Source organism: Lutra lutra, chromosome 3, assembly GCF_902655055.1.
Source record: "Lutra lutra chromosome 3, mLutLut1.2, whole genome shotgun sequence".
Lineage (NCBI taxonomy): Eukaryota > Metazoa > Chordata > Mammalia > Carnivora > Mustelidae > Lutra > Lutra lutra.
This window is the reverse complement of record NC_062280.1, coordinates 132954398-132978457: the sequence shown is the minus strand read 5'-3', so window position 1 is coordinate 132978457 and position 24060 is coordinate 132954398. Positions and strand designations below refer to the sequence as shown.

Sequence of the window (24060 nt, the reverse complement as noted above, 5' to 3'; positions counted from 1 at the left end):
TGTTAATCATGCAGAGGTTAAGAAACTTTGGTATAGAAGTAGAGATTGTGATGATAATTTAAGATGCATTTCTAACATTCCAAGCAGATAAATTTATTGGCATGCCCTTGGTTGAAGAGTAAAAACTGTTGCTGAATAACAGCTGGTGTTGTTAGGGCACTGCTGTGCAATTAATGAAATATTCTAAAGGCAGTGTTTTGAAGGTGATATTGGAGTAACAATCTGTTTTTAAAAAATTGGACATCAGTACAGAGAGTTGGGTTCTAGAAATGAGGACTCCTTTACACTGGGTATAACAAAGAATTTTGCATGCATGTAAAGAAGATGATTGAGCAAAGCAAGTCTTTTTGTTCACAGTCCAGATGATGCAGTTGGTTTAGTTACAGCAGTAGTAACCTAGATTGATTTTGTCTTTTTTTGGTATACTCCACTTTCAGTTCTTAATGCAGCTTTTACATGGAATCAACTTGAAAGTTGTTTAAAATAATTGGAGACTTACTAGGTGTGTTTGAAGGAGTTATTGGGGGCGTTGGTGAAAAAAAAAAAGACTTCATTATTGGATAGGAAGAATATTTTATATCTCTGTAGGTTATTTTAGGAAAGAATCTTTGAGGTAGAAAGGGTAGACATTATTGATTGGGATTGTGAGGAGGCTGATTAAAGCTGTAATATTTTCTGCTGACCTGGTAGTAGAGCTGTGTCGTAATACTGGAATTTAAAACCTTTGGTTGGGGAGGTGAGCGAGTGCCTGGATGGCTCAGTCAGTTAAGTGTTAGACTCTTGATTTCAGAGCAGGTCATGATCTCAGGGTTGTGTTATGGAGCAGAGCTCCATATTGGGCATGGAGCCTGCTTAAGATTGTCTTCTCTCCTGGCATACCTGGATAGCTCAGTTGGTTGAGTATCTGCCTTTGGCTCGGGTCATGATCTCAGGGTCCTGGGATTGAGCCCCATGTCTGGCTCCCTGCTCTGCAGGGAGTCTGCTTCTCCTTCTCTCTCTGCCCTTCCCCTCCTGCTGTGCTTCTCTCTCTCTCAACTGAATAAATAAAATCTTTTAAAAAAAAAAATTCTCTCTCTCCTCCCTCTCCCCCCCCCAATGTACACACATTCATAATACATATGTACATACATACATAAAATAAAGTACAATAAAAAATAAAGAACCTTTGGGGCCCAGGCTACTGGAGATGATGGAAAATGAGTATCAGAAACACTCTACTTGGTTACATGAGCTCAACCATTAAAATGATTTGTTCTCTAGTAAAAATTTGTCCTGTTTGAGTGCTTTAAATACAGTGCTTTTAGTCTTTCTAGTATCTCCTATTTTTGGTTGTAAATAATAAATAAATTGCACCCAAAGTTTAATTTGAGTCTTTTGAAGAGGCTCTTATTTCCATGTATTCAGATATTTCTAACAGTGACCTAAAGGCAGTTAACATGTGTTCACTGAATGTCTCTGTTCTAAGAAACAAACACTAAATCAACTGAGTATTAGAAGTTAAATATAATTTTTTAAAATATAACTTCTTATACTGCAGAAACCACTGTAGGTCTGTTTATGAAATTAGAAATTAATTTGGTCTTAAGTAGGCAGGCATAGAATTCCAGGGTTTCTAAAAACTATATTTCTTTAGGTTTTAGTTTAATATACTTTTTAAACCTATTAAATTTGTAGTCATTTCATTAGAATTTAAACATAAGGTTTTTCTCTGAAAGCAAATCTGGGAGAAATCAGCCTGTGGTGGATAAGCCCTCCAACCTGTAATGATCTACCATGAGACAGGTCTATAAAGTTTAGGTTTGGAAGATTTGGATACCCCAGTTAAATCAAGGTGTCCAGAATGTAGAGTTCATAACAATAAAGGAAACTTTATCAAATTTTAGTTCTTTTAAGTACAACCTTTGCAACATTTTTTTTTGTCAGTTTCATATCTCCGCTATTATTACTTTCTTAATATTTCAATTTAAATGTCTCATTTGTTGGTGTTCCTTGGTGGCTCAGTCAGTTAAGTGTCCAATTCTTGACTTCTGCTCAGATCATGGTCTCATGGTTAAGATTCTCCCTCTTCCTCTGCTCTACCTCCCTTCTCTTAAATAAATAGATAAAGAGATACATAGATAAATAGATAAATAAATGTCTTATTTGTTAATTTTATCATCCCAACCAAAATAACAGCTGGGAAGTTGAGGGATAGATGTATTTTTTCTTAATATATTGAAATACATTGCTATTCAAATTTAAATAATCTGGTATATTACTTAAAGTCATTTCGTATACCACTTATGGCAATACATCATACTTTGGAAGACACAGTAATCAGTTTTATTATGACTTCTCCAAAGCTTGACTTGTAAAAGATGAAGAGTGACGTTTGAGGTGACTGAAAAAGAGAATCTATAAAAGAAGAATTTAAAAAGGTTTATTAAGGATTTTCTAAGAAAGAATCAGACTTGAATACTCTAATCCTTTTAGGTTTATATTTTGTTGGTCAGAGATGATGGCAGTGTACCAGAATTTTCCATTTTTGTTATATGAAATCTTTCGTCCTTTTTGACTCATTTAACAATATTTTGATAGAACTTAATGTTCTATTCTAGCTATGTCACGTCAGGTTCTCAGACTTAGTAAAAAAAAAAAATTAAGCAGCATTGTGAATGCTGGGTTTCTTTTTTGTTTTTTTGTTTTAGATTCTGTTATTAAGAGAGCATACTGTGGGGTGAGGGGCAGAGGGAGAGGAGAGAGAGAATCTTAAAGCAGACTCCGTGTTATCTCATGACCCCGAGATTGTGACCTGAGCCAGAATAAGTCAAATGTTTAGCCAACTGAGCCACCCAGATGCCTCTGTGAATGCTGGGTTCTAATTAAAGGAATTGTTTGGCTTCTCTGGTGCCAGATTGCTTGTGTCTAAATATTGTCTCCACTTTTTTCACAGACTCAGAGCAACTTAATTAAACTCTCTGTGCCTCAATTTTCTTGTACATAAAATGACAATATCTAACTTCATGGAATTGCAAGCATTAAATCAGTAAATACATGTACTTGAAAATGGTTTGATTTTATTTCCACAAAAGCATGTCTAATTTGAATTATAAAGAAAGTCTTAATTTACTTTGTTATTTACTTTAAACTAAACTTATTATTGGTTATCTGTGGGCTATTTAAGGCCACTAATTTGAAGACTATAATAGAGCAATAACATTTTTAGGACAGTTCTTGTGAGTGATCTACACAAAGATCAGACCAGCAAATGGCTAATTTTTAGTGGGGATTTGTTGATGCTAATGATTCTGTAAAGCCTTGTAAAATGCATTTAGAATTTTGAAATGTTCTATGGTATAACAATTCTCAAACCAGTGAAAACCTAGTTTTATTCATTGATTTTTTTTTTTCTAATTAATCCTTTCAGGTTTGTGACTGGTTGTATCCTCTAGTTCCTGATAGATCTCCAGTTCTTAAATGTACCGTGGGAGCCTACATGTTTCCTGATACCATGTTACAAGCGTCAGGATGCTTTGTGGGGGTTGTCTTGTCTTCTGAATTACCAGAGGATGATAGAGAACTTTTTGAGGATTTATTAAGACAGATGTCTGACCTTCGGCTTCAGGTAACATGTGTGATCATCGTTAGAATGAAATCTACTTTAATGTAGCACTCACTTTTAAAGAAATTGTAATAGGATGTTATATGATCAAAATTAGAAAAATGAGAATATATAATTTGCTCGTGTGTTCACAAATACTAGTTAGAAATTGGCCATAAATAGTGATAAAGATCTTGGGCTTTAGGGTCAGTTTACCTGGATTTGAACTTGAACTCTTGCATTAATAGCTGTTTTACTGTTTTTTTAGTTTCTCTATCATAAAATGGGAATAATATCTACTTTATTGGGTTGTGGTAAAGTTTAAAGTTTAATACATTAACTGTCTCATATCATTGCTGACAAGCAATAATGTTCTGTGAATGTTAGCTCTTGTTATCACTACAGTCTTCCTGTTCAATTGGAAAAATAGCCTAATGGGACTGAATGGTGAAGTGAAGGTAATTTTGACATTAGCAGATAGGTTATGTTGGACATTTTAGGGATATGATTGTCATTTTGAGGAAGAAACAGGTTTTACTTGAGGGAATCGTCTTTGTTCTTGTGATAAATAAAACTAAAGGAGAAAATAAAGTGCAATTTAAAATATGGTCTGTCATCCTATGAACTTGCCTAATTAAGCTTTTATTTATTTTTTCTCCCCATGTGTTGATCTGTCATAAGGAGTTAAAATACAGAGTATTAAGGAGAGGTGTTCTCAGGTATTCTTCCCCATCCTGATGTAGGACAATAGGGGGAAAATATTTTTGATTATGAAGATGAAGGAGATTGACGGCATGATAGTATACTCTTTTATTCACCACTTCAGTCAATGTATATTTAGAATCTCTTCTTTAGGTAATATGTTAAATGATGGATGGGAAGACAGAACAAGAGACTGACTTTAAAGATACCATTTAATAGCTCCTATTCTCAGGCACTTACAGTCTGCTAAAATAGTCACAGTGCAGGATGATGATAGGTAATGAAATAAAAGTTCAGGAAGGAGATCAGGGAATATTTCACAAAATATTTGCCTTTGGGTTCAGTCTTAAAACTTCCGTTCCTGTTTTCTTAGGAAGTAGAATACACTTTCATTCTACATCTATCTTGAAAAGATCACAGGTGACAAGAACAGACTACTCACTAAGCATAAGATCAGAGTCCTCTCTAGCGTTAGGTGTATGGACCATATTATGAGAATGATCTGGTGATCAACATACACTTTAGCATAGCCAATGCTATACACTTAAACTATGGTAACAAAACATGTGGTACCCTTACAGAAATGTGTGTAGCCTCAGTGTGCTCATGGAGAGTAGTTGACAAAGGCAAAAATGTGGTCAAATGGGAAGAGTTCAAGTCTTAGCTTTGCTGTTTACTGGGTGAATGAAATGACATTCTTATTTCAGACCTATCATGGAACAGTTTCTCCCTTCACCCCTACATTCATTGGACCTATCTTACTTTTATATGTTTACTTTTTGGTTGTGCATCATTTTTAGCTTGCTGTGTTGTCCCAGAACTCCCAACTGTAAATGGAAGTTAATTACTAGCTATAATTTTGACTTGTCTTTACTCTTAAGTATTCATTCAGCAAAGTATATGTGAGCAAAATACCTTCAGTATTAAGTGCAAAAACAGAAAACAAAATCAGTCTTCCAACAATGCAGAGTGGTTAAACTGGACATGAGTTTTGTTCATTGCCTTTGATGGCATTTAGTTTTACACATGTTTCCTAAAACTTACCATTTGTTATTTAATTAAATTCAAATGTAGCTACATCTGACTTAGTGACAACTTATACTAACAGCTTCTCTAAGTTTATCTTTTATGCTTTGTCTTTAGAAATTTGGTTTAGCCCATATGCTGTGAACTAAAGAACTCAAGGGATTGAGGTTTGGTGATGAGATAAAACAAAAGTATAGAGGAAAGACTGGCAAAAGTGGTTGTATTTATAGACTGTCAAACACATCAGTGTTTGAACAAGTACATTATTATAACATAATTCAGAGAAAATTCAAATTTGATCTAAGGTTTAGTCTACCTCCTAGGCAAACTGGAACCGGGCAGAAGGAGAAAATGAATTCCAAATCCCTGGAAGAGCTAGATGCTCCTCTGACCAACTGAAGGAAGCCAGTGGCACTGATGTAAGACAGTTGGACCAAGACAATAAGGATGTGCGTCATAAAGGAAAAAGGGGGAAAAAAGTAAGTAAAGTAAGTAAAAAAGCAATAAGGTGGTATGTGTGTGTGTCCTATTCTAATGGTACCTTTACCAGTTTCAATTATTTATAAAGTCTTATCCCTGTTTACTAAAGCAGAGCAACTTCCAAATTCACAAAATGATCACTGGCAAATATAATTAGAATCAGCTTTAATATTGTTTTTATTGTTTAATATTGTTTATTTAATATTGTTTATTGTTTAATATTGTTACTTACACTGTTTTAAAACATATTCTATGTTTTGGGGGATAGATTTTTTTGAAGTATTTGAGAAATTTTTGTATTTACATTAATGCATATCTTTTCTCTTTTGTTTTGTGTTGTTCTCTACCTTCCTTAATACACCAGAATCTTGGGGTTAGGTATGCTTTTCCTTACACCACCATTTTTATTCAGTCCCTTGTTTCTTTATGGATGGTGATCAGGAAAGAGAATGAATTTTTTAAAAATATGTTTAGTAGTGGAACGCCTTGGCACAGTCACTTGAACATTTGACTTTTGGTTTTGACTCAGGTCTAGATCTTGGGGTCCTGGGATTGAGCTCCACGTCCAGTTTTATGCTCAGCACAGTCTGCTTAAGACTCTTTCTCCCTTTCCATCAGCCCTTCCACCCCCCACTTGAGCATTTACTTTCTTATAAGTAAATAAGTCTTTAAAAAATATGTTTAGTAGTTTTTCATTTCTTTGATATGTTCCAAGTGGCAGTAAGTTCAGTAAGTTTTTTTTTAGTGCTAGAATGCTGAGCATTCTGGAAAAGTTAAATTTCTTATCTCAAGAAATTTCTTGTCTATTGGGGAGGACAGATTAGTAAAGAGCATTTCTAGCCAGTGTGATCATTAGATGAAGGTACATAGGTTATATAGTAGGCTAGATTGCACCATCTAATGTACAACCTAGCTTCATCAATAAGTATGAGCCTATAGTGGTGTGGGAAGCAGTAAGGAAGGCTTCTGAGAAGGCATTGTGACTAAGATGACTCCTGAAAGATGAAGCAAAATTTGGTCATACACATAGCAGTTTGAAGGAGATTCTAGGCATAAGTAGTAACATAAGCAAATGCATGAAGAAAGAAAATACCATTGCGTGAGTATTGAATTACAAACAGTTTTGTATTGTTCATTGTTTTATTCCATAACTAAGTGCTCAATAATTATCTTAGAATTATCATACCACTTGAATAGTCTGCACTTTTAAATTATTTTTTAAAATTGTATTTATTTGAGAGAGGGAGAGAGCACAAGCAAGATGGGGGCAGAGGGAGAAGGAGAAGCGGACTCTTGCCCAGCAGGGAGCCTAACATGGGGCTAGACCCCAGGACCCTGGGATCATAACCTGAGCTGAAGGCAGACACTTAACTAACTGAGCCACCCAAGTACCCCTTGAATATTCTACATTTATTTGTGGATTATGTTGAACATCTTAGATTAGCTTTGTGGAGGACACTGGGAGTCCAAGATGGTGCCAAGAAATATTTTATTAAAAATTTTTTTAAAAAATTAATTTGCATAAAAAACAAATACAAATGATACTTAGTGAAAAGTAATTCTACCTCCCATTCCTTTCTATTCCTTAGCCACCTACCTCCTTGCTCTAGATATATTATTGCTAGCTTCTTATCCTTGCAGATACATTCAAACATATATGCATACACATTTATTTTATATGTGAATATACGTGTATATGCACACATTCACATAAGAATACGAATGGAAGCATGGAAGACATACTGTTTTGCTCCTTTCTTTTTACTTAGTATGTTTGGAAATTTTTCACATCATTTAAAACTTCCATTTTTAAGAAATTTAATTTGTTAACTTAAAAAATCAAATTATATAAACAGGTATATACATTGAAAAACTCTACTCCCACCTTTGTCCATACCATTGTCCCTGCCATAGTAGGTAATCACTTTTTATCAAGATCTTGTGTTTCTTCCCTAGGTTTCTTGAGGCAGGTAAAAGCAAATAAAAACAGATTTCTCTCCCTTTCTTACGCCAAAAGTAACATCATAGAATATCTTGTATTTTTTTTTTTTAATTTGAATAAATTCTGAGGCTTTTTCAGTGTTATAAATGGAGAACCCTCTCAGTCTTTTTTATAGCTACCTCATATTTCATTGTATGGATTTATGATAGTTTTCTCTAACCAATCTATTTATTGAGTCTTTGGATGATTGTAGACATTTGCTATTAGAAACCGCTTCAGTGAGTAGCTTTGTAGATCCATTGATTCATACATTTGCAGGTAATTCATCAGATACATTCTTAGAAGTGGGGTCACTGAGTCAGTAAATAAATACATTTGTAATTTTGATAGATTTTGCTAAGTTGCCCTCCCTAAGGACTATACTCTTTAGCACTTCCACCAGCATTATAGGAAACCTGTTTCTTCATAGCTTAGTCCACAGAGTGGGTGATCAGCCTCTGTATTTTGGCAGTCTGGTAGATAAGAAATTATGTATTGGAATATCTTAATTTGCATTGATTTTATTGTGAGTGCTGTTGTGTATCTGCTTAGGGGTTCTTTGAATTTTGTGTCCTGTGGGATGTCTGTTCTTGTCATTTGTCCATTTTTTATTACTGGGTTGCTAGTCTTTCTTCCTGATTTCCAGGGGCTCTCTGTGTATTAGGACTTTGGCTCATTATTTAAGATAGAAGTTCCTAGGGTCGAGGGGGTAGGAGAAGAGTAAATGAAACAAGATGGGATTGGGAGGGAGACAAACCATAAGTGACTCTTAATCTCACAAAACAAACTGAGGGTTGATGGGGGGAGGGGGTTGGGAGAGGGGGTGGGGTTATGGATATCGGGGAGGGTATGTGCTATGGTGAGTGTTGCGAAGTGTGTAAACCTGGCGATTCGCAGACCTGTACCCCTGGGGATAAAAATATATGTTTATAAAGCTGTAAAAAAAAAAAAAAAGAAAGAAAGGATGAATCCCCAAGTTTTGTAGCAACATGGACGGGACTGGAAGAGATTATGCTGAGTGAAATAAGTCAAGCAGAGAGAGTCAATTATCATATGGTTTCACTTATTTGTGGAGCATAACAAATAACATGGAGGACAAGGGGAGATGGAGAGGAGAAGGGAGTTGAGGGAAATTGGAAGGGGAGGTGAACCATGAGAGACTATGGACTCTGAAAAACGATCTGAGAATTTTGAAGGGGTGGGGGGTGGGAGGTTGGGGGCACCAGGTGGTGGGTATTGTAGAGGGCACGGATTGCATGGAGCACTGGGTGTGGTGCAAAAATAATGAATACTGTTATGCTGAAAAAAAAATAAAAAATAAAAAAAAGTAAAAAAAAAAAAAAGATAGAAGTTCCTAATATTATGTTCATTTTGTCTTTGGATTTTTTTTTTTTTTAATTTATTTGACAGACAGAGATCACAAGTAGGCAGAGAGGCAGGCAGAGAGAGAGGAAGGAAAGCAGGCTCCCTGCTGAGCAGAGAGCCCGATGCGGGGCTCGATCCCAGGACCCTGGGATCATGACCTGAGCCAAAAGCAGAGGCTTTAACCCACTGAGCCACCCAGGCGCCCCTGTCTTTGGGTTTTAATTAGGAATGGCTTCCCCTCCCCCCATAGAAGTTTTCGTTTCGTTTTTAATGTTTTATATTTTAAGTGAAGTTCTCTTCATATTTCCATTGGGAAGTTTGATTTTCAAGAAATTTTATAGTATTACGAGGTCCGAGTTAGCCTGCTGTTAATTTCTTAGAATGAATAAATTTAGCTTAAGTGTTGGCCCTAGTTCTCATAACAACTGTTAAATTAGCAAAATGCAGGTATATCTGTGTCCCTATTTCCATTTAGATGGAATAGCAGTGTTTATTTTACTTGCTTTTACTTGATTTCTATCAAAACCAGTTTATTTGGATACATCCTTCCTTACTGATTGAGTCATATAACAAATCTTTTAAATCTTACTGAGTATCGTGTACATACTACCATCAAGGGGTTGATAAGTTTATGAAGGAACTCATAGTCTCATCAGTTTAAATATGATTTGATAAATGCTATATTGGAAGTATGTTGGTATTTAAACCTTACTTTCCAGGGAGACCTTATATAAGACCAGGAAATTTTTAAGCTTTATGGCAGTTGTGGTATTTTGCTTTCTGTTATAAAATATACTGGTAACTGTGTTGGCTGGAGGTATTTTTATTAATTATATCTAATATTTGTTGGCTTAATATTTTATTACATAATGCTTATAATATTTTCCCATTATAATTTTTCTTTATTGTTTTACATTTGAAACATTTTTACTAGGCTAAAGACACTTCAAGTGAAGAAGTTAATCTGAGTCACATTGTACCCTATGAGCCAGTTTCAGAAGAAAAGCAAAGGAATTACCTGAATGGAGTGAAAAAGTGGCTCAAAATATTTTGTCAGGTATTACAGTAATGTTAATTTTTTTTCCCCTATAGTGTGAAACCTTTGGAATCCATAAGAGAATATTTAGAAAGACAGTATTTTGTATTTTGGTTCTAAATGAACATTTTATAAATACTTTAAAACAGAAGGAACTAGTCTTTTAGAACATTACATATTATCACATAGGTAGAAATTCTTGACTATTTTCTGTTTCACTCTAGGGAAAATTGGTAGTCAAAATCTTTGGGAATCCCCAAACTCTCAGGATAGCTCTTCTGAACATAAAATTAGTTATTTTCCATTCTTCTTCGAAATTCCTCTTCTTCTAAAAAAAAATGGTGAGATATTCATCCTGTCTTTGGAAGCAAAGTAGCATTCCCTAACCACACTGCAATGGAGGTATGAAGAGACCTGAGGATTATAGCTAAGTTGTTTGGGATGTAGGCTGTACTATTTAATTCTGGTTAGAAAGGGTATCAGATCAATTATTTTAAAACCAGAATGATCGGGGCACCTGGGTGGCTCAGTGGGTTGAAGCCTCTGCCCTCAGCTCAGGTCATGATCCCAGGGTCCTGGGATCGAGCCCCACATCTGACTGTCCTCTCAGCAGGGAGCCTGCTTCCCTTCCTCTCTCTCTGCCTGCCTCTCTGCCTACTTATGATCTCTGTCTGTCAAATAAATAAATAAAATCTTAAAAAAAAAAAGCCAGAATGATCATTACTGACGTATGTCTTTCCACGTTCATTTGTTAACATTTTGGCTTTTCAACTGTTTTAGCTTTCAGATTTTTAGACCATCTATTTTGTTTTTAAAAACATTGCCAGTCACTCTTTAGTAAGCCAAATTTGTGACCCTGTAAAGAGATCTTGACCAGTCATTTAAACGACTGTCAATATAGATTTCCATCACTGCACTAAAAACCCATTAAAATAATAAAGATGTCTAAAGCAGAGGAAACCTTCAACATGAAACACCAACAAACTAAAATAAGTGAAAATTAATTAACTAGGAACTAACATAATATTTTGCCCATGTCAGAGAGCTGCTAGAGATAAGACAAAGATTTTTCAGTTACAATTTTAACAGTTAAAATTGAGCCTTGATAAAGATTTTCAAAGATGTTCTAAAGAAAAATCTTCACTCTTACTATCCTGTCCCATAACTTTACAGATTGCTAGGCTATTAAGTCAGCATTCAGAAAATTTGCCTATATTCACGTATACATAGATAACTAATTTAGAAGGTTATTAAGGTTTTTTAATTCATACTGCTGAAGATAGTTCTATTTATTATTGCTGTGTGACAAACCATCCCAAACTTAATGGCATGAAACAACAAATATTTGTTTGTGGTACTGTGGGCCAGGTATTCCAAAAGTTCACAACAGGGATGGCTTACATCTGCTTCATGATGGCAGGACCTCAGCTAGGAAGACCCAAAGACTGAGTAGTGACTCAGCAGCTGGGGGCTGGAATCATCTGAAGTCTCCTTCATTCACAAATCTGGCGTCTGGGTTAGAAGAGCTCAAAATCTAGGACTGCCAAATAGAGTACCTAGAGCCAAATAGACCTAGACATGGTCTCCATGTGTTTGACAGCTTAGCAGCCTTAAGCTAGTCAGGCTTCTACATGGTAGCCCAGGGTTCCAAGCCTGAATGATATAGCAAACAGGCAGAAGCCAAATACCCTTTCTAACAAATTCTTGGAAGTTTCCAGTATCTCTCACTACAAGAAGATAACAGATTTAAGGGGATGTGACATAGACCTACCCCACATCTCAATGGGAGGAATGTCAAGGTCATGTTGAAAGAACATGAACAGTGATACTGTTTGGCTACCTTTGGAAAGTATTGTATGCCACTAAGTCTTTTTTTTTTTTTTTTTTAAGATTTTATTTATTTATTTGACAGACAGTGAGAGAAGGAACACAAGCCGGGAGAGTGGGAGAGGAGAAGCAGTCTTCTTGTTGAGCAGGGAGCCCAATGCAGGGCTCGATCCTAGGACTCTGGTATCATGACTTGAGCCAAGAGCAGACACTTAACTACTGAGCCATCCAGGCACCCCTCTATGCCACTAAGTCTTAGGCCTCCTAAGTACCACACAGATTGCATGTATTGGTTCTATTCAAAGAGCAGAGTACCCTTAGAATCCGCTAATTCTGGGAACAGATCTCTTTAGAGATTTCAGAAAAACTCTGAGCAGTGCATCATTTGAAAATGAGCAAAAATCACACTCTGATAACACTTAGGGGCCTGCTTTACTACTTGAGACTTTAGTAGGCTTTTGTAACTCTTTTCTTTTCTTCTTATCTCCTCAGTTCTAGCAATAGCCCTAATAGTTGGTTATGTTAAAATTATTTAACTGCCACTCAGAGTACATACCTCTTTATGTGCTTTTTAATAGGTAGAATGAAAACCAACTAGCTCATCAAATACTTAAGGTACAGGTAATAAAAAAAGTGGCAGAAAATATTCAAGATTTACTCCAGGGAAAGTGATCTGATCTGTCTGGAGACAGTTTCTACCTGACTCATGCAGGCTCTATACAAAGATAAGTAATCAGGGATCTAAAGAGCTTATTCACTTTATCCCATGGTTTGTTCCTATCTAGTGTCTGAAGATCAGTAAAGATCAGTAAAAGTTACAGTATGGTGTTTTGTGAATATAAAAAGTGAAAAAACATGAAGTTACTGTTTAAAGTTTACCTGTGTCGCATATTGGCTTGAAAGGCTAGAATTACACTTTCAAGAAGGCAACTGCCAAACATTTTAGATGGACATTTTAATAAGCTCATTTGGGAAGAGCTAGAGAGATCATCAACAATAGACTGATAAGAGCACCAGCCGCATTGGGTTAGATTTGAGTGAGATCATTTTAAGTCATCTGGCAATTTCTCATTTATTCAGTATACATCCATTGCCTGGATGGCATGCCATTAAATGGTTGTATATAAGATGAATATGGATAGAATAAATCTGTATCTGGATCTACACACGCCATTTAAAAGATCTTAATAGCTACCAGTAAAACACTACACTTCCTGATCTTCTATTGTAATATCTTAGGTTTTAAAGTATTATCTTTATTATACACTCTTCCGTGGTGATAACTTCTTTATAATTTGCATCTAGTATTTCTCTTTCTCAGTCTTACGACTTTTCACTTATCTAATTTCCATTTATTCTTAGTCATCAATGGACTCTTGTTTATTTTATTGTAGGAGTATAGTCTACTTAAGCATTCCTTTGCTTCATTGTCATTTATGATTTCTCAGTCTTCCTTCTTCAAGTTCAGCCAGTTTTTTACTTCTTAAATCTTTTCAACCTGTAAGTTAACTGCAAACACCTTATGTATATTTTTAATAGAGGTCTTCAGTCCCTTCATTGTTATGGGAATTCCTTGCTGGAAGATACTTGTCTGGGTTTGAGACCTGGTCCTCCTGCAGGGGAGGACAGCGGGGTAGTGTTTGAGCTAGAGGTGGACATGTTGACTAAAACAGGAAGAGAAACACAACAGTTTTTCTAATCAGTTACCACTTGGCAACTTTATTTCATTGTTTTTTATTTATTTTTATTTTTCATTGTTCATATTTTTAAATAAACAGGCTTTTCACATGTCACTGCATGCCTACTCACTCACAGGCCAGAGTAATTACATAAAAACCATGCCACAGACATTTGGAGAATATACTTAGGTATTTTATATGTCTAGCTTTAAAAGCTGCTTTTTTCAGGGTATAGCCAAAAAGGAAATATTTAAAATTGTAAGCTCTCCAAGGCAAGGTAACACCTTCTTCTTCCTCTTAGGGGAAACTATTCTCCTGGGGATTTTTCCTTGCTTTTTCCATCTCTTCCCACTTCTTCTTTCCTCAAGTGTACACAGGGACTTTTCACTAGAGAAGTCTATGCTATCCTGCTTTCTGTTGACAGTCTCATTTTTTGTGTATGCTCTAAGAAACATTGAGCAAAACCAAAGGGCTGGAACTACTCTCATGAGAAATGGCTAAACCATCTAGGCTTCCCGTTTTCTTCTTATGTATTGAGTATTCTTCTCTCTTTGTCATTCAGGTTTATGTTATAAATTAAAAGGTGTGGAGATCATGGGATTTGGGTTTGGGATTGAGGGAGGAACAGGACCCCTGCCTTGTGCCTTTTGTCTAAAGCAAGCAAGCAAGAGTTCTGCCTTGATGTTCGAGATCTAGCAGGTTTATTGGTTTCTAATTTGCATCATTTGTGTCTAAACCCCTCAGCACTTCATAGAGGAAAAGTGGTACCTGGACTAAGGCAAGAACAAGGAAGCCTGGGTCCTCAAGCCAAATACTGTGTTATTGGCACCAAAACCCAAAATAGTCCCTAACAATAGTAATAATAGTGTGATAAATAACGTATAGAGAGATACCTACAAGTTGTAGTAGCAGCAGAGTAATACAGAACTATGTTACTGAGTGTTCTGTGACCTAAGTACTGAAAGATAAATTTACTTAGAAAAAGTGTATTCCAGGCAGAAAATTACAATTGTAAAGTTGGCTTAAAAGTTTATGGTGTGTTTAGGATCTGAACATTGAATTCCTTGGGTTTTTTCCTTTGATTTATTAAAGGGTTTATAGGTATAATCAGCTCTAATATTGTGGACTTCTTAATTTTCGTATAAAAAGGTGCTTCCTGGGTGAGCTGGGGTTTGGTCAAAGGTGCTGAATTTACCGGCAAAGCAATCCAGAAAGGTGCTTCTAAACTCCGTGAACGGATTCAACCAGAAGAAAAACCAGTGGAAGTTAGTCCTGCTGTGACCAAGGGACTTTATATAGCAAAGCAGGCTACAGGAGGAGCAGCAAAAGTCAGTCAGTTCCTGGGTAAAGTAACTTTGGAGGACTTTACTTCTTTCAGTTAAATTAAAAATGATCTCTTAATTCAGGTTAATCTAAATGTTCATTTAGATGGTTTAACCTTAAGAGTAAAGGATTAGGACAAAGCAGTATCGTCTTGCTACTCATAGTGGGATCTATAGCAACAACATCAACCTGTCTGAGAGCCCTAGAAATATTTCAAATACTTGGTACACATTACTGATTCAGAAACAAGATCTCTAGGTGATTGTTATTTGCATATTAGTTTGAGAAACATTGGTTAAAGGATTATTTTGATGTGTCAGAAAGAGGAGTGTCCATGCCTTTGAAAAGGAATGGCTCTAAATGTATTTGCTATCCTTGAATATGACACGTTCTTTTAAGGACAGCTCACTGTGTCTTAGTTGGGGTGGGGTGGGAGGGATGTATTGTTTGAATTAAGCTGATTCGGTGATTCTGATGTCAGCCTTCTCAAGTAATATGTCTCTTCATCTTCCTTGAGAATCATAGATCTAAAGTTTGGTATTTTAAGATGGCCAGATAACTCCTTAATGAATTATCATTAGATTTAGTAAGATTATCTTTTTGGTATTCAATGTTCTTCCAATCAGATTTTGGTTTGTTTACTTTTATATAGACTTAAATACTTTATTACTATTTCAGTGAAATATTTGTCAATGTGGAGAAAACAGAAGTACACATAGCTGGAAAACATGAAAGATGGACCTACAAGTCTTGTATTGCAGCAATCTTGGTTTTTTTTTTTAAGCAAATTGCCAAAAGAACATTATGTTTAAGAGGCAAAGTTTTATCATTAGGTTCTGCAAACGTATCTTTAAACCAAATAATAACCTTTGTTTAAAAACTGGCCAGCCTTGGTTCTCATCCTTATATAGAAATGCTAAATTATGCAATAAAACGACTTTAGATGCTCATGTAAGAATTTTGCTAAAAAGTGGTAAAATCAAGGAAAGAATACATTTTTTCTAAGTGTTTCCCCTTTTTTATGGTTTCATTAGTTGACGGAGTTTGCACTGTAGCAAATTGTGTTGGGAAGGAACTAGCTCCACACGTCAAGAAGCATGGAAGCAAACTTGTTCCAGAATCTCTTAAAAAAGACAGAAATGGGAAGTCTACCTTGGATGGTGCTATGGTTGTAGCTGCAAGTAGTGTTCAAGGTAACAAAGAACCATAAATTTAACTAGGAAGGTCCATTTGTTTTGCTGTAGTTTTACTTACTTCTAAATATATTTGCAGGATTTTCAACTGTCTGGCAGGGATTGGAATGTGCAGCCAAATGTATTGTTAACAATGTTTCAGCAGAAACTGTACAAACTGTCAGATACAAGTAAGTTGAGTTTTATCATTTTAATGAATAAATCTGTTCTAACATTTGCAAAAATTCAGGACAGTTAAAATGACTGTGCCATTATTGAATATCTAATAAAACAGTTTTTTTACTCTGTTTTTCTTAATATTTTTGACAAATTAATAGAAATATGTGACTTTGCCTTATATTACTAATGGTTATATTTGTTCATCATTCATGCAATGAGTAAGCTTAATGAAAAAGAATCCTGTAGTTTCTGAATACCTTATTAACTGCATGTTCTTGTGATGGGTGATGTTTGCCAGTAGTTTTGATGGGAAAAACTTGAATTTTAATTAATCTGTTGTACCTTGTTAACGTTAGCCCCTTCTGTATACAAAGAATGTTAAATATTGTCACATCTTATTTGACTCTACCATTATTCATTCTTATTGGAATGGACAGATATTTAATATTTCCTATATTAAAATGTGAGCAAACATAGAAATGAGGGATCTGCCCAGGCTAATCTGATAAGCATTAAAGGTGATACTTAAAACAGGATCATCTGATTTTAGCTCTTTATTCTTTATTAGTCCTCGAGGAATCTAGGTCTAAAAAATAAATCTAGTATGAAGGACCCGAGTTTCTTTCTTAGCTTTGAATTAGTTTAAAGTCTAATATTAAATTTTTACTTAGAGACCAAAAAGTAATATTCATGGTATTCTCAACTCTCAGTTATTTGTTTTAATTATCTACTCACAACATTTCAGATCATACTTACGTATCAGACATTTGTGTTCAGTGCTTTTTAATATATGTATTTAATCTTCAATACTATTTTTTTTTTTGAGAGAAAGGGAGAGAAAGAAGGGTGGGGGAGGAGCAGAGGGAGAGAGAGAGAGAGAATCTTAAGCAGGCTTTGTGCCCAGTGCAGAGTCCAATGTGGGGCTCCATCTCACAAACCTGAGGTCATGACCCCAGCCAAAATCAAGAGTCAGACACTTAACCCACCGAGCCATCCAGGCACCTCTAATCTTTAACACTATTATCTCCATTTTACAAATGAGGAAGCCAAAGCATAGAGCTGTTAAATAACCTTGTTGAAGATTATATCCCTAGTAAGTGGTAGAGCTGGGATGTAAGCCAGGTCTCTCTGTGTCATGCATTGTGAAGAATAGTACTGGACCAACCCTGTGCTTGATGGGACTTCTGTGCAAGTTTAGTATCTAGAGTTAGAAATCACGATCTATCATGCATTTACATTCTCTCCCACTATAGTAAATTACTAGTGGCTTAGGAAAAACTAACTTAGTTTCCAGACTGAGTTGATTTGATCTCCAACTGGAGCATGCATATCTTTTGAATCAAAGCAACATAACATCTTGATCAAAAGATTTGGCAAAGAAAATATAGAATAGATCTGAAATTTTTTTTTGTGGAAATAAAAAAAACAAGTCTTCCAACTTTCTACCTCTGGGTACTTTTAACCTTGATCTCTAGTACTCTTTGTGTTGTGACTCTGAGGTTATTTTGGTGGATAAATCGTAATTAGAAAAATAGTTTTTTCTTTTGTTGCAAGAGTCCAAGAAAATCATCTGTGCCTTTTCGGCCAAAAGTGAATTATTTTTAGATATCAGTATCATTTGTTGCCTAAATTGTTAGGCAGTCATGTTAGAAAGTAGTAAATGCTTCCAGCAGCTTTGCCTATTTCCTACTTTATTAAAAAAAAAAATGCTTATCTAAGTACAATTAAGTAGAGCTTTATGAAAGATTAGCAAGGTTTTGTGTAGATACTGTATTTTTGGTCCTTAGTGAGGAGACCTTAATATGATGAAAAGGACACTTTTTAACAGTGGTGCTGAGCTAATTTATTTTTATTATGGTATGTATTGCTGTTCTTTTTATCCTTTACTCCAAAGATTTGTGGGGTGAAAAAACAGGTGAGAATTTAGTTAAGTAAGTTTATATTTCTAACTATAAAGCTACTTTGGTCTTAGTAATAATTTAATTAGAAACTTGGAAAGATATGATGTGCAGTGGGGATGTAAAGGGTTTTGTAATACTGTTTCCTCACTTATGAATAATCTGGCCCAGAAGTAGAAATTGTCTTTTAAATGAAAAAACTACAAGTATCAAACCAGTAATAACTTAATATTTATCACTGAAGAAATGGAAGAGCTAGTTATTCATTTAATTTAGTTCTGATTTATTTACATACATTTACATTTCTGAATGTAAATGTAATCTATATTTTTATATTTATGATTTTACACTTTGAAAAAGTATTTGATAGCATAAGCATTTGTGTTTCTTTTCTAGTCCAACTGATGGTAGTGTAATAAAATTTGTATTCTTATTGACTATAAGTTATTCTCCCAAGTTGTTTTGAGTCTGCCATAATTATATGCATTATGCCTAGGAGAAAAACAAATGTATTATATATACTTCCTTATCTGATTTGTGGTGTTGAAAGCCAATACAGAAGATTATCTTTTCATTTAGGCATATTTAAAAGCAGATTGTGTTAGAGAAGTATATTATTTATACCTTTCATGGATTTATTTATTTATTTTTTATACCTACAAATACCTATTTTTATTTATTTACTTATTTAATTTTAGTTTATTTTTTCAGTGTTCCAAGATTCATTGTTTATGTATCACACCCAGTGCTCCATGCAATATATGCCCTCCTCAATACCTCCCACCAGGCTCACCCATCCCCCACCCCCTTCCCTTGCAAAACCCTCAGTTTGTCTCTCAGAGTCCACAGTCTCACATGGTTCGTCTCCTCCTCCAACTTCCCCCAATTCACTTTTCCTTTCCTTCTTCTAATGTCCTCCATGTTATTCCTTACTCTCCACAAGTAAGTGAAACCATATGATAATTGACTCTCTCTGCTTGACTTACTTCACTCAGCATAATCTTCTCTAGACCCATCCATGTTGATACAAAAGTTGGGTGTTCATCCTTTCTGATGGAGGCATAATATTCTATTGTATATATGAACCATATCTTCTTTATCCATTTGTCTGTTGAAGGGCATCTTGGCTCTTTCCACAGTTTGACAACTGTGGCCATTGCTGCTATAAACATTGGGGTACAGATGGCCCTTTTCACTGCATCTGTATCTTTGCAGTAAATACCCAGTAGTGCAATTGCAGGATCATAGGGTAGCTCTACTTTTAATTTCTTAAGGAATCTCACACTGTTTTCCTAAGTGGCTGCACCAACTTGCCTTCCCACCAACAGTGTAAGAGTGTTCTCCTTTCTCCACATCCTCTCCAACACTTGTTGTTTCTTGTCTTGTTAATTTTGGCCATCCTAACTGGTGTAAGGTGGTGTCTCAATGTGGTTTTGATTTTAATCTCCCTGATGGCTAATGATGATGAACATTTTTTCATATGTCTGTTAGCCATTTGTATGACTTCTTTGGAGAAGTGTCTGTTCATGTCTTCTGCCCATTTTTTGATGTGATTATCTGTTTTTTGAGTGTTGAATTTGAGGAGTTCTTTATAGATCTTAGATATCAGCCCTTTGACTGCAGTGTCATTTGCAAATATCTTCTCCCATTCTGTGGGTCGCCTCTTTGTTTTGTTGACTGTTTCCTTTGCTGTACAGAAGCTTTTGATCTTGATGAAGTCCCAAAAGTTCATTTTCACTTTTGTTTCCTTTGCCTTTGGAGACATGTCTTGAAAGAAGTTGCTGTGACGATGTCGAAGAGGTTACTGCCTGTGTTCTCTAGGATTTTAATAGATTCCTGTCTCACATTGAGGTCTTTTATCCATTTCGAGCTTATCTTTGTATATGGTGTAAGAGAATGGTCGAGTTTCATTCTTCTATACATGGCTGTCCAATTTTCCCAGCACCATTTATTGAAGAGAATGCCTTTTCAACTAGATATTTTTTTCCTGCTTTATCAAAGATTATTTTAGCATAGAGTTGCAGGCCCATATCTGGACTCTCTACTCTGTTTCACTGCTCTGTGTGTCTGTTTTGTGCCAGTACCATGCTGTCTTGGTGATCACAGCTTTGTAGTAAAGCCTGAAATCAAGCAACATGATGCCTCCAGTTTTGTTTTTCTTTTTCAACATTTCCTTAGCAATTTGGGGTCTTTTCTGGTTCCATACAAATTTCAGGATTGTTTGTTCCAGTACTTTGAAAAATGCTGGTGGAATTTTGTTCGGGATGGCATTTGAAGTATAGATTGCTCTGGGCAGTATAGACATTTTAACAATGTTTATTCTTCCGATCCATGAGCATGGAATGCTTTTCCATCTTTTGTGTCTTCTTCAGTTTCTTTCATGAGTGTTCTGTAGTTCCTCGAGTACAGATCATTTACCTCTTTGGTTAGGTTTATTCCAAGGTATCTATGGTTCTTGGTGCTATAGTAAATGGAATTGATTCTCTAATTTCCATTTCTATAATTTCATTTTTAGTGTATAAGAAAGCATTCGATTTCTGTACATTGATTTTGTATCCTGCCACACTACTGAATTGCTGTATGAGTTCTAGTAGTTTGGGGGTGGAGTCTTTTGGGCTTCCATATAAAGTATCATGTCATCTTTGAAGAGAATTTGACTTCTTCTTTGCCTATTTGAATACCTTTTATTTCTTTTTGTTGTTTGATTGCTGTTGCTGGGACTTCTAATACTATGTTGAGCAGCAGTGGCAGGAGTAGGCATCCTTGTCGTGTTCCTGATCTCAAAGGGAAGGCTGCCAGCTTTTCCCCATTGGGAATAATATTCACTGTGGGTTTTTCATAGATAGATTTTAGGAAGTGAGAAATGTTCCCTCTATCCCTATGCTTTGAAGAGTTTTAATCAGGAACAGATGCTGTATTTTGTCAAATGCTTTTTCTGAATCAATTGAGAGGACCAAGTGATTCTTCTCTATTCTCTTATTGATTTGTTCTATTACATTGATTGACTTGTGAATGTGGAACCACCCTTGCATCCCAGGGATAAATCCCACCTGGTCATGGTGGGTAATCTTTTTAATGTACAGTTGTTGGATCCTATTAGCTAAGATCTTGTTGAGAATCTTGGTGTCCATATTCATTAGGGATACTGGGCTGAAATTCTCCTTTTTAATGGGCTCTTTGCCTGGTTTGGGGATCAGGGTAATGCTGCTTCATAGGAAGAGTCTGGAAGTTTTCCTTCTGTTTCTATTTTTTTGAAACAGGTTCAGGAGAATAGGTATTATTTCTTCTTTGAATGCTTGGTAGGATTCCTCAGGGAATCCATCAGGTCCTGGGCTCTTGTTTTTTGGGAGGTTTTTGATCAACTGCTTCAATCTCATTACTAGATATTGGTCTGTTCAGGTTGTCAGTTTCTTCCTGTTTCAGTCTTGGAAGTGTATAGGTTTCCAGGAATGCATCCATTTCTTCTAGGTTGCTTAACTTATTGGCATATAGCTGTTGATAATAATTTCTGATGATTGTTTCTATTTCCTTGGTGTTAGTTGTGATCTCTCCCCTTTTGTTCATAATTTTATTAATTTGGTTCCTCTCTCTTTTCTTTTGGATTAGTTTGGCTAGTGGTTTATCAATCTTATTAATTCTTTCCAAGAATCAGCTTCTAGTTTTGTTGATGTGTTCTGCTGTATCTCTAGTTTCTAACTCATTGATCTCAGCTCTGAGCTTAATTATTTCCTTTCTTGTGCATGGGGTTGGCTTAATTTCTTGTTGATTTTCCAGTTCTTTAAGGTGTAAAGAGAGTTGGCACATTCAGGGTTTTTCAGTTTTTTTGAGTAAGGCTTGGATGGCTATGTGTTTCCCCCATAGGACTGCCTTTGCTGTATCCCGTAAGTTTTGGACCAATGTGTCTTCATTCTCATTGGTTTCTATGAATTGTTTAAGTTCTTCTTTGATTTCCTGGTTGATCCAAACATTCTTGAGCAGGATGATCTTTAGCTACCAAGTGTTTGTATTCCTTCTAACCTTTTTTTTAATGGTTGAGTTCCAGTTCTAAAGCATTGTGGTCTGAGAATGTGCAGGGAATAATCTCAGTCTTTTAGTATCGGTTGAGCCCTGATTTGTGACCCAGTATGTGGTCTATTCTGAAGAAAGTTCCATGTGCGCTTGAGAAGAATGAGTATTCTGTTGTTTTAGGGTGGAATGTTCTGTATATATCTTTGAGGTCCATCTAGTCCAATGTGTCATTCAAAGCTCTTGGTTCTTTATTGATTTTCTGCTTAGATGATCTGTCTATTGCTGACAATGGCGTGTTAAGATCCCCTACAATTAATATGTTCATATCAGTAGGACTCTTTATATTGATTAACAGTTGGCTTATGTAGTTGGCTGCTCCCTTATTGGGGGCATAAATACTTAGAATTGTTAGATCTTCCTGTGGATAGACCCATTAAAAATGATGTGGTGTCCTTCTGTATATCTGACCACAGTCTTTAGCTTAAAATCTAATTTATCTGATATGAGAATTGCTACCCCAGCTTTCTTTTGAGGCCTGTTGGAATGAAAGATGGTTTTCCATCCCTTCACTCTCAGTCTGGATGTATCTTTAGGTCCCGAATTGTCTCTTGTAGAGAGCATATGGACAGATACTGTAATTTTATCCAGTCTGCAACCCTGTGCTGTTTTATGGAAGCATTTAGGCTGTTCATATTGAGAATGATTATTGAAAGATAAGTTTTTATTGACATCATGTTGCCTGTTTCTATCAGTTGTTTCTTGTTTCTATAGGTTGTTTCTGTAAATTTCTGTTCTATGTCACTCTTGGGTTCTTTCCTCTTTTATGGACCCCCCCGCCCAATATTTCTTGTAGTGCTGGCTTGGTGGTCACATACTCTTTCAAACCTTGCCGGTCTTGGAAGCTCTTTATCTCTCCATCCATTTCGAATGTCAGCCTTGCTGGATAAAGTATTCTTGGCTGCATGTTCTTCTCATTTAGTGCCTTGAATATGTCTTGCCAGCCCTTTCTGGCTTGCCAGGTTTGTGTGGACAGGTCTGATGTTATTCTAGTGGACCTTCTTCTGTATGTAAGGAATCTCTTCCCCCTAGCTGCCCTTAGGACCCCGTTTCTAAAATTATGATTTGTGAATTTCATAGTTATGTGTCTGGAGGTCTTTCTAGATTTGTTGGTCTTGGGGGGTATCCTTTCTGCCTCTAGGACAGAAACACTTGTTCCATTCCCCAGACTAGGGAAATTTGTTAGGCATCCCAGTAATTTGTTAGGCATCCCAATAATTGTGACATTGGAACGTTTCATGGTGTCATTTTTTCCCCTAATTCTGTTTTCATGGCTTCTAAGCTGTTTGTTCCAGGCCTCCTCCAGATCCTTCCTTTCTATTAGTTTGTCTTCTAGATCACTAATTCAATCTTTTGCCTTGGTTACTCTAGGTGTTAGAGTATTTAGATTAGATTGATCTCACTGATAGCATTTTTTAGTACTGCCAGATCAGCCCTCACTTCCACCCTTAGAGTTTCTATGTTGCCACTAATGGTTTCCTCCAAGCCAGCCATTGCCTGGATAATTGTTACCCTGAATTCCCTTTCCAACATACTGTTTATGTCTTTATCCAGTAGATCGTGGCAGAGGGCACAGTCTCTGATTTTTCCTCTGTTGAGTGTTCCTCCTCCTAGTCATTTTGGTGAGAGGTGGTTGAGGGGATGTATAGCTGAATATATCAGCCACACTCTAGGCAAGGTGCACCCTGGAAAGTTTTGGAGCAATTAGAAGTCACCACCAAAAAGAAAGAAAAAAGAGAGAGAAAA

At 36.0% G+C, this 24060-nt stretch overlaps 1 protein-coding gene across 1 annotated transcript in view; it reads left to right on the top strand.

Annotated features, from left to right (window-relative positions):
* The window catches only part of SPART (spartin), a 38505-nt gene that overhangs the window by 4929 nt on the left and 9516 nt on the right, over positions 1–24060 (top strand). Inside the window, 7 exon segments of the mRNA XM_047723170.1 lie at positions 3407–3604; positions 5632–5787; positions 10069–10138; positions 10141–10191; positions 14826–15020; positions 16034–16192; positions 16272–16362. Of these exon segments, the coding sequence (XP_047579126.1) occupies positions 3407–3604; positions 5632–5787; positions 10069–10138; positions 10141–10191; positions 14826–15020; positions 16034–16192; positions 16272–16362 (920 nt within the window).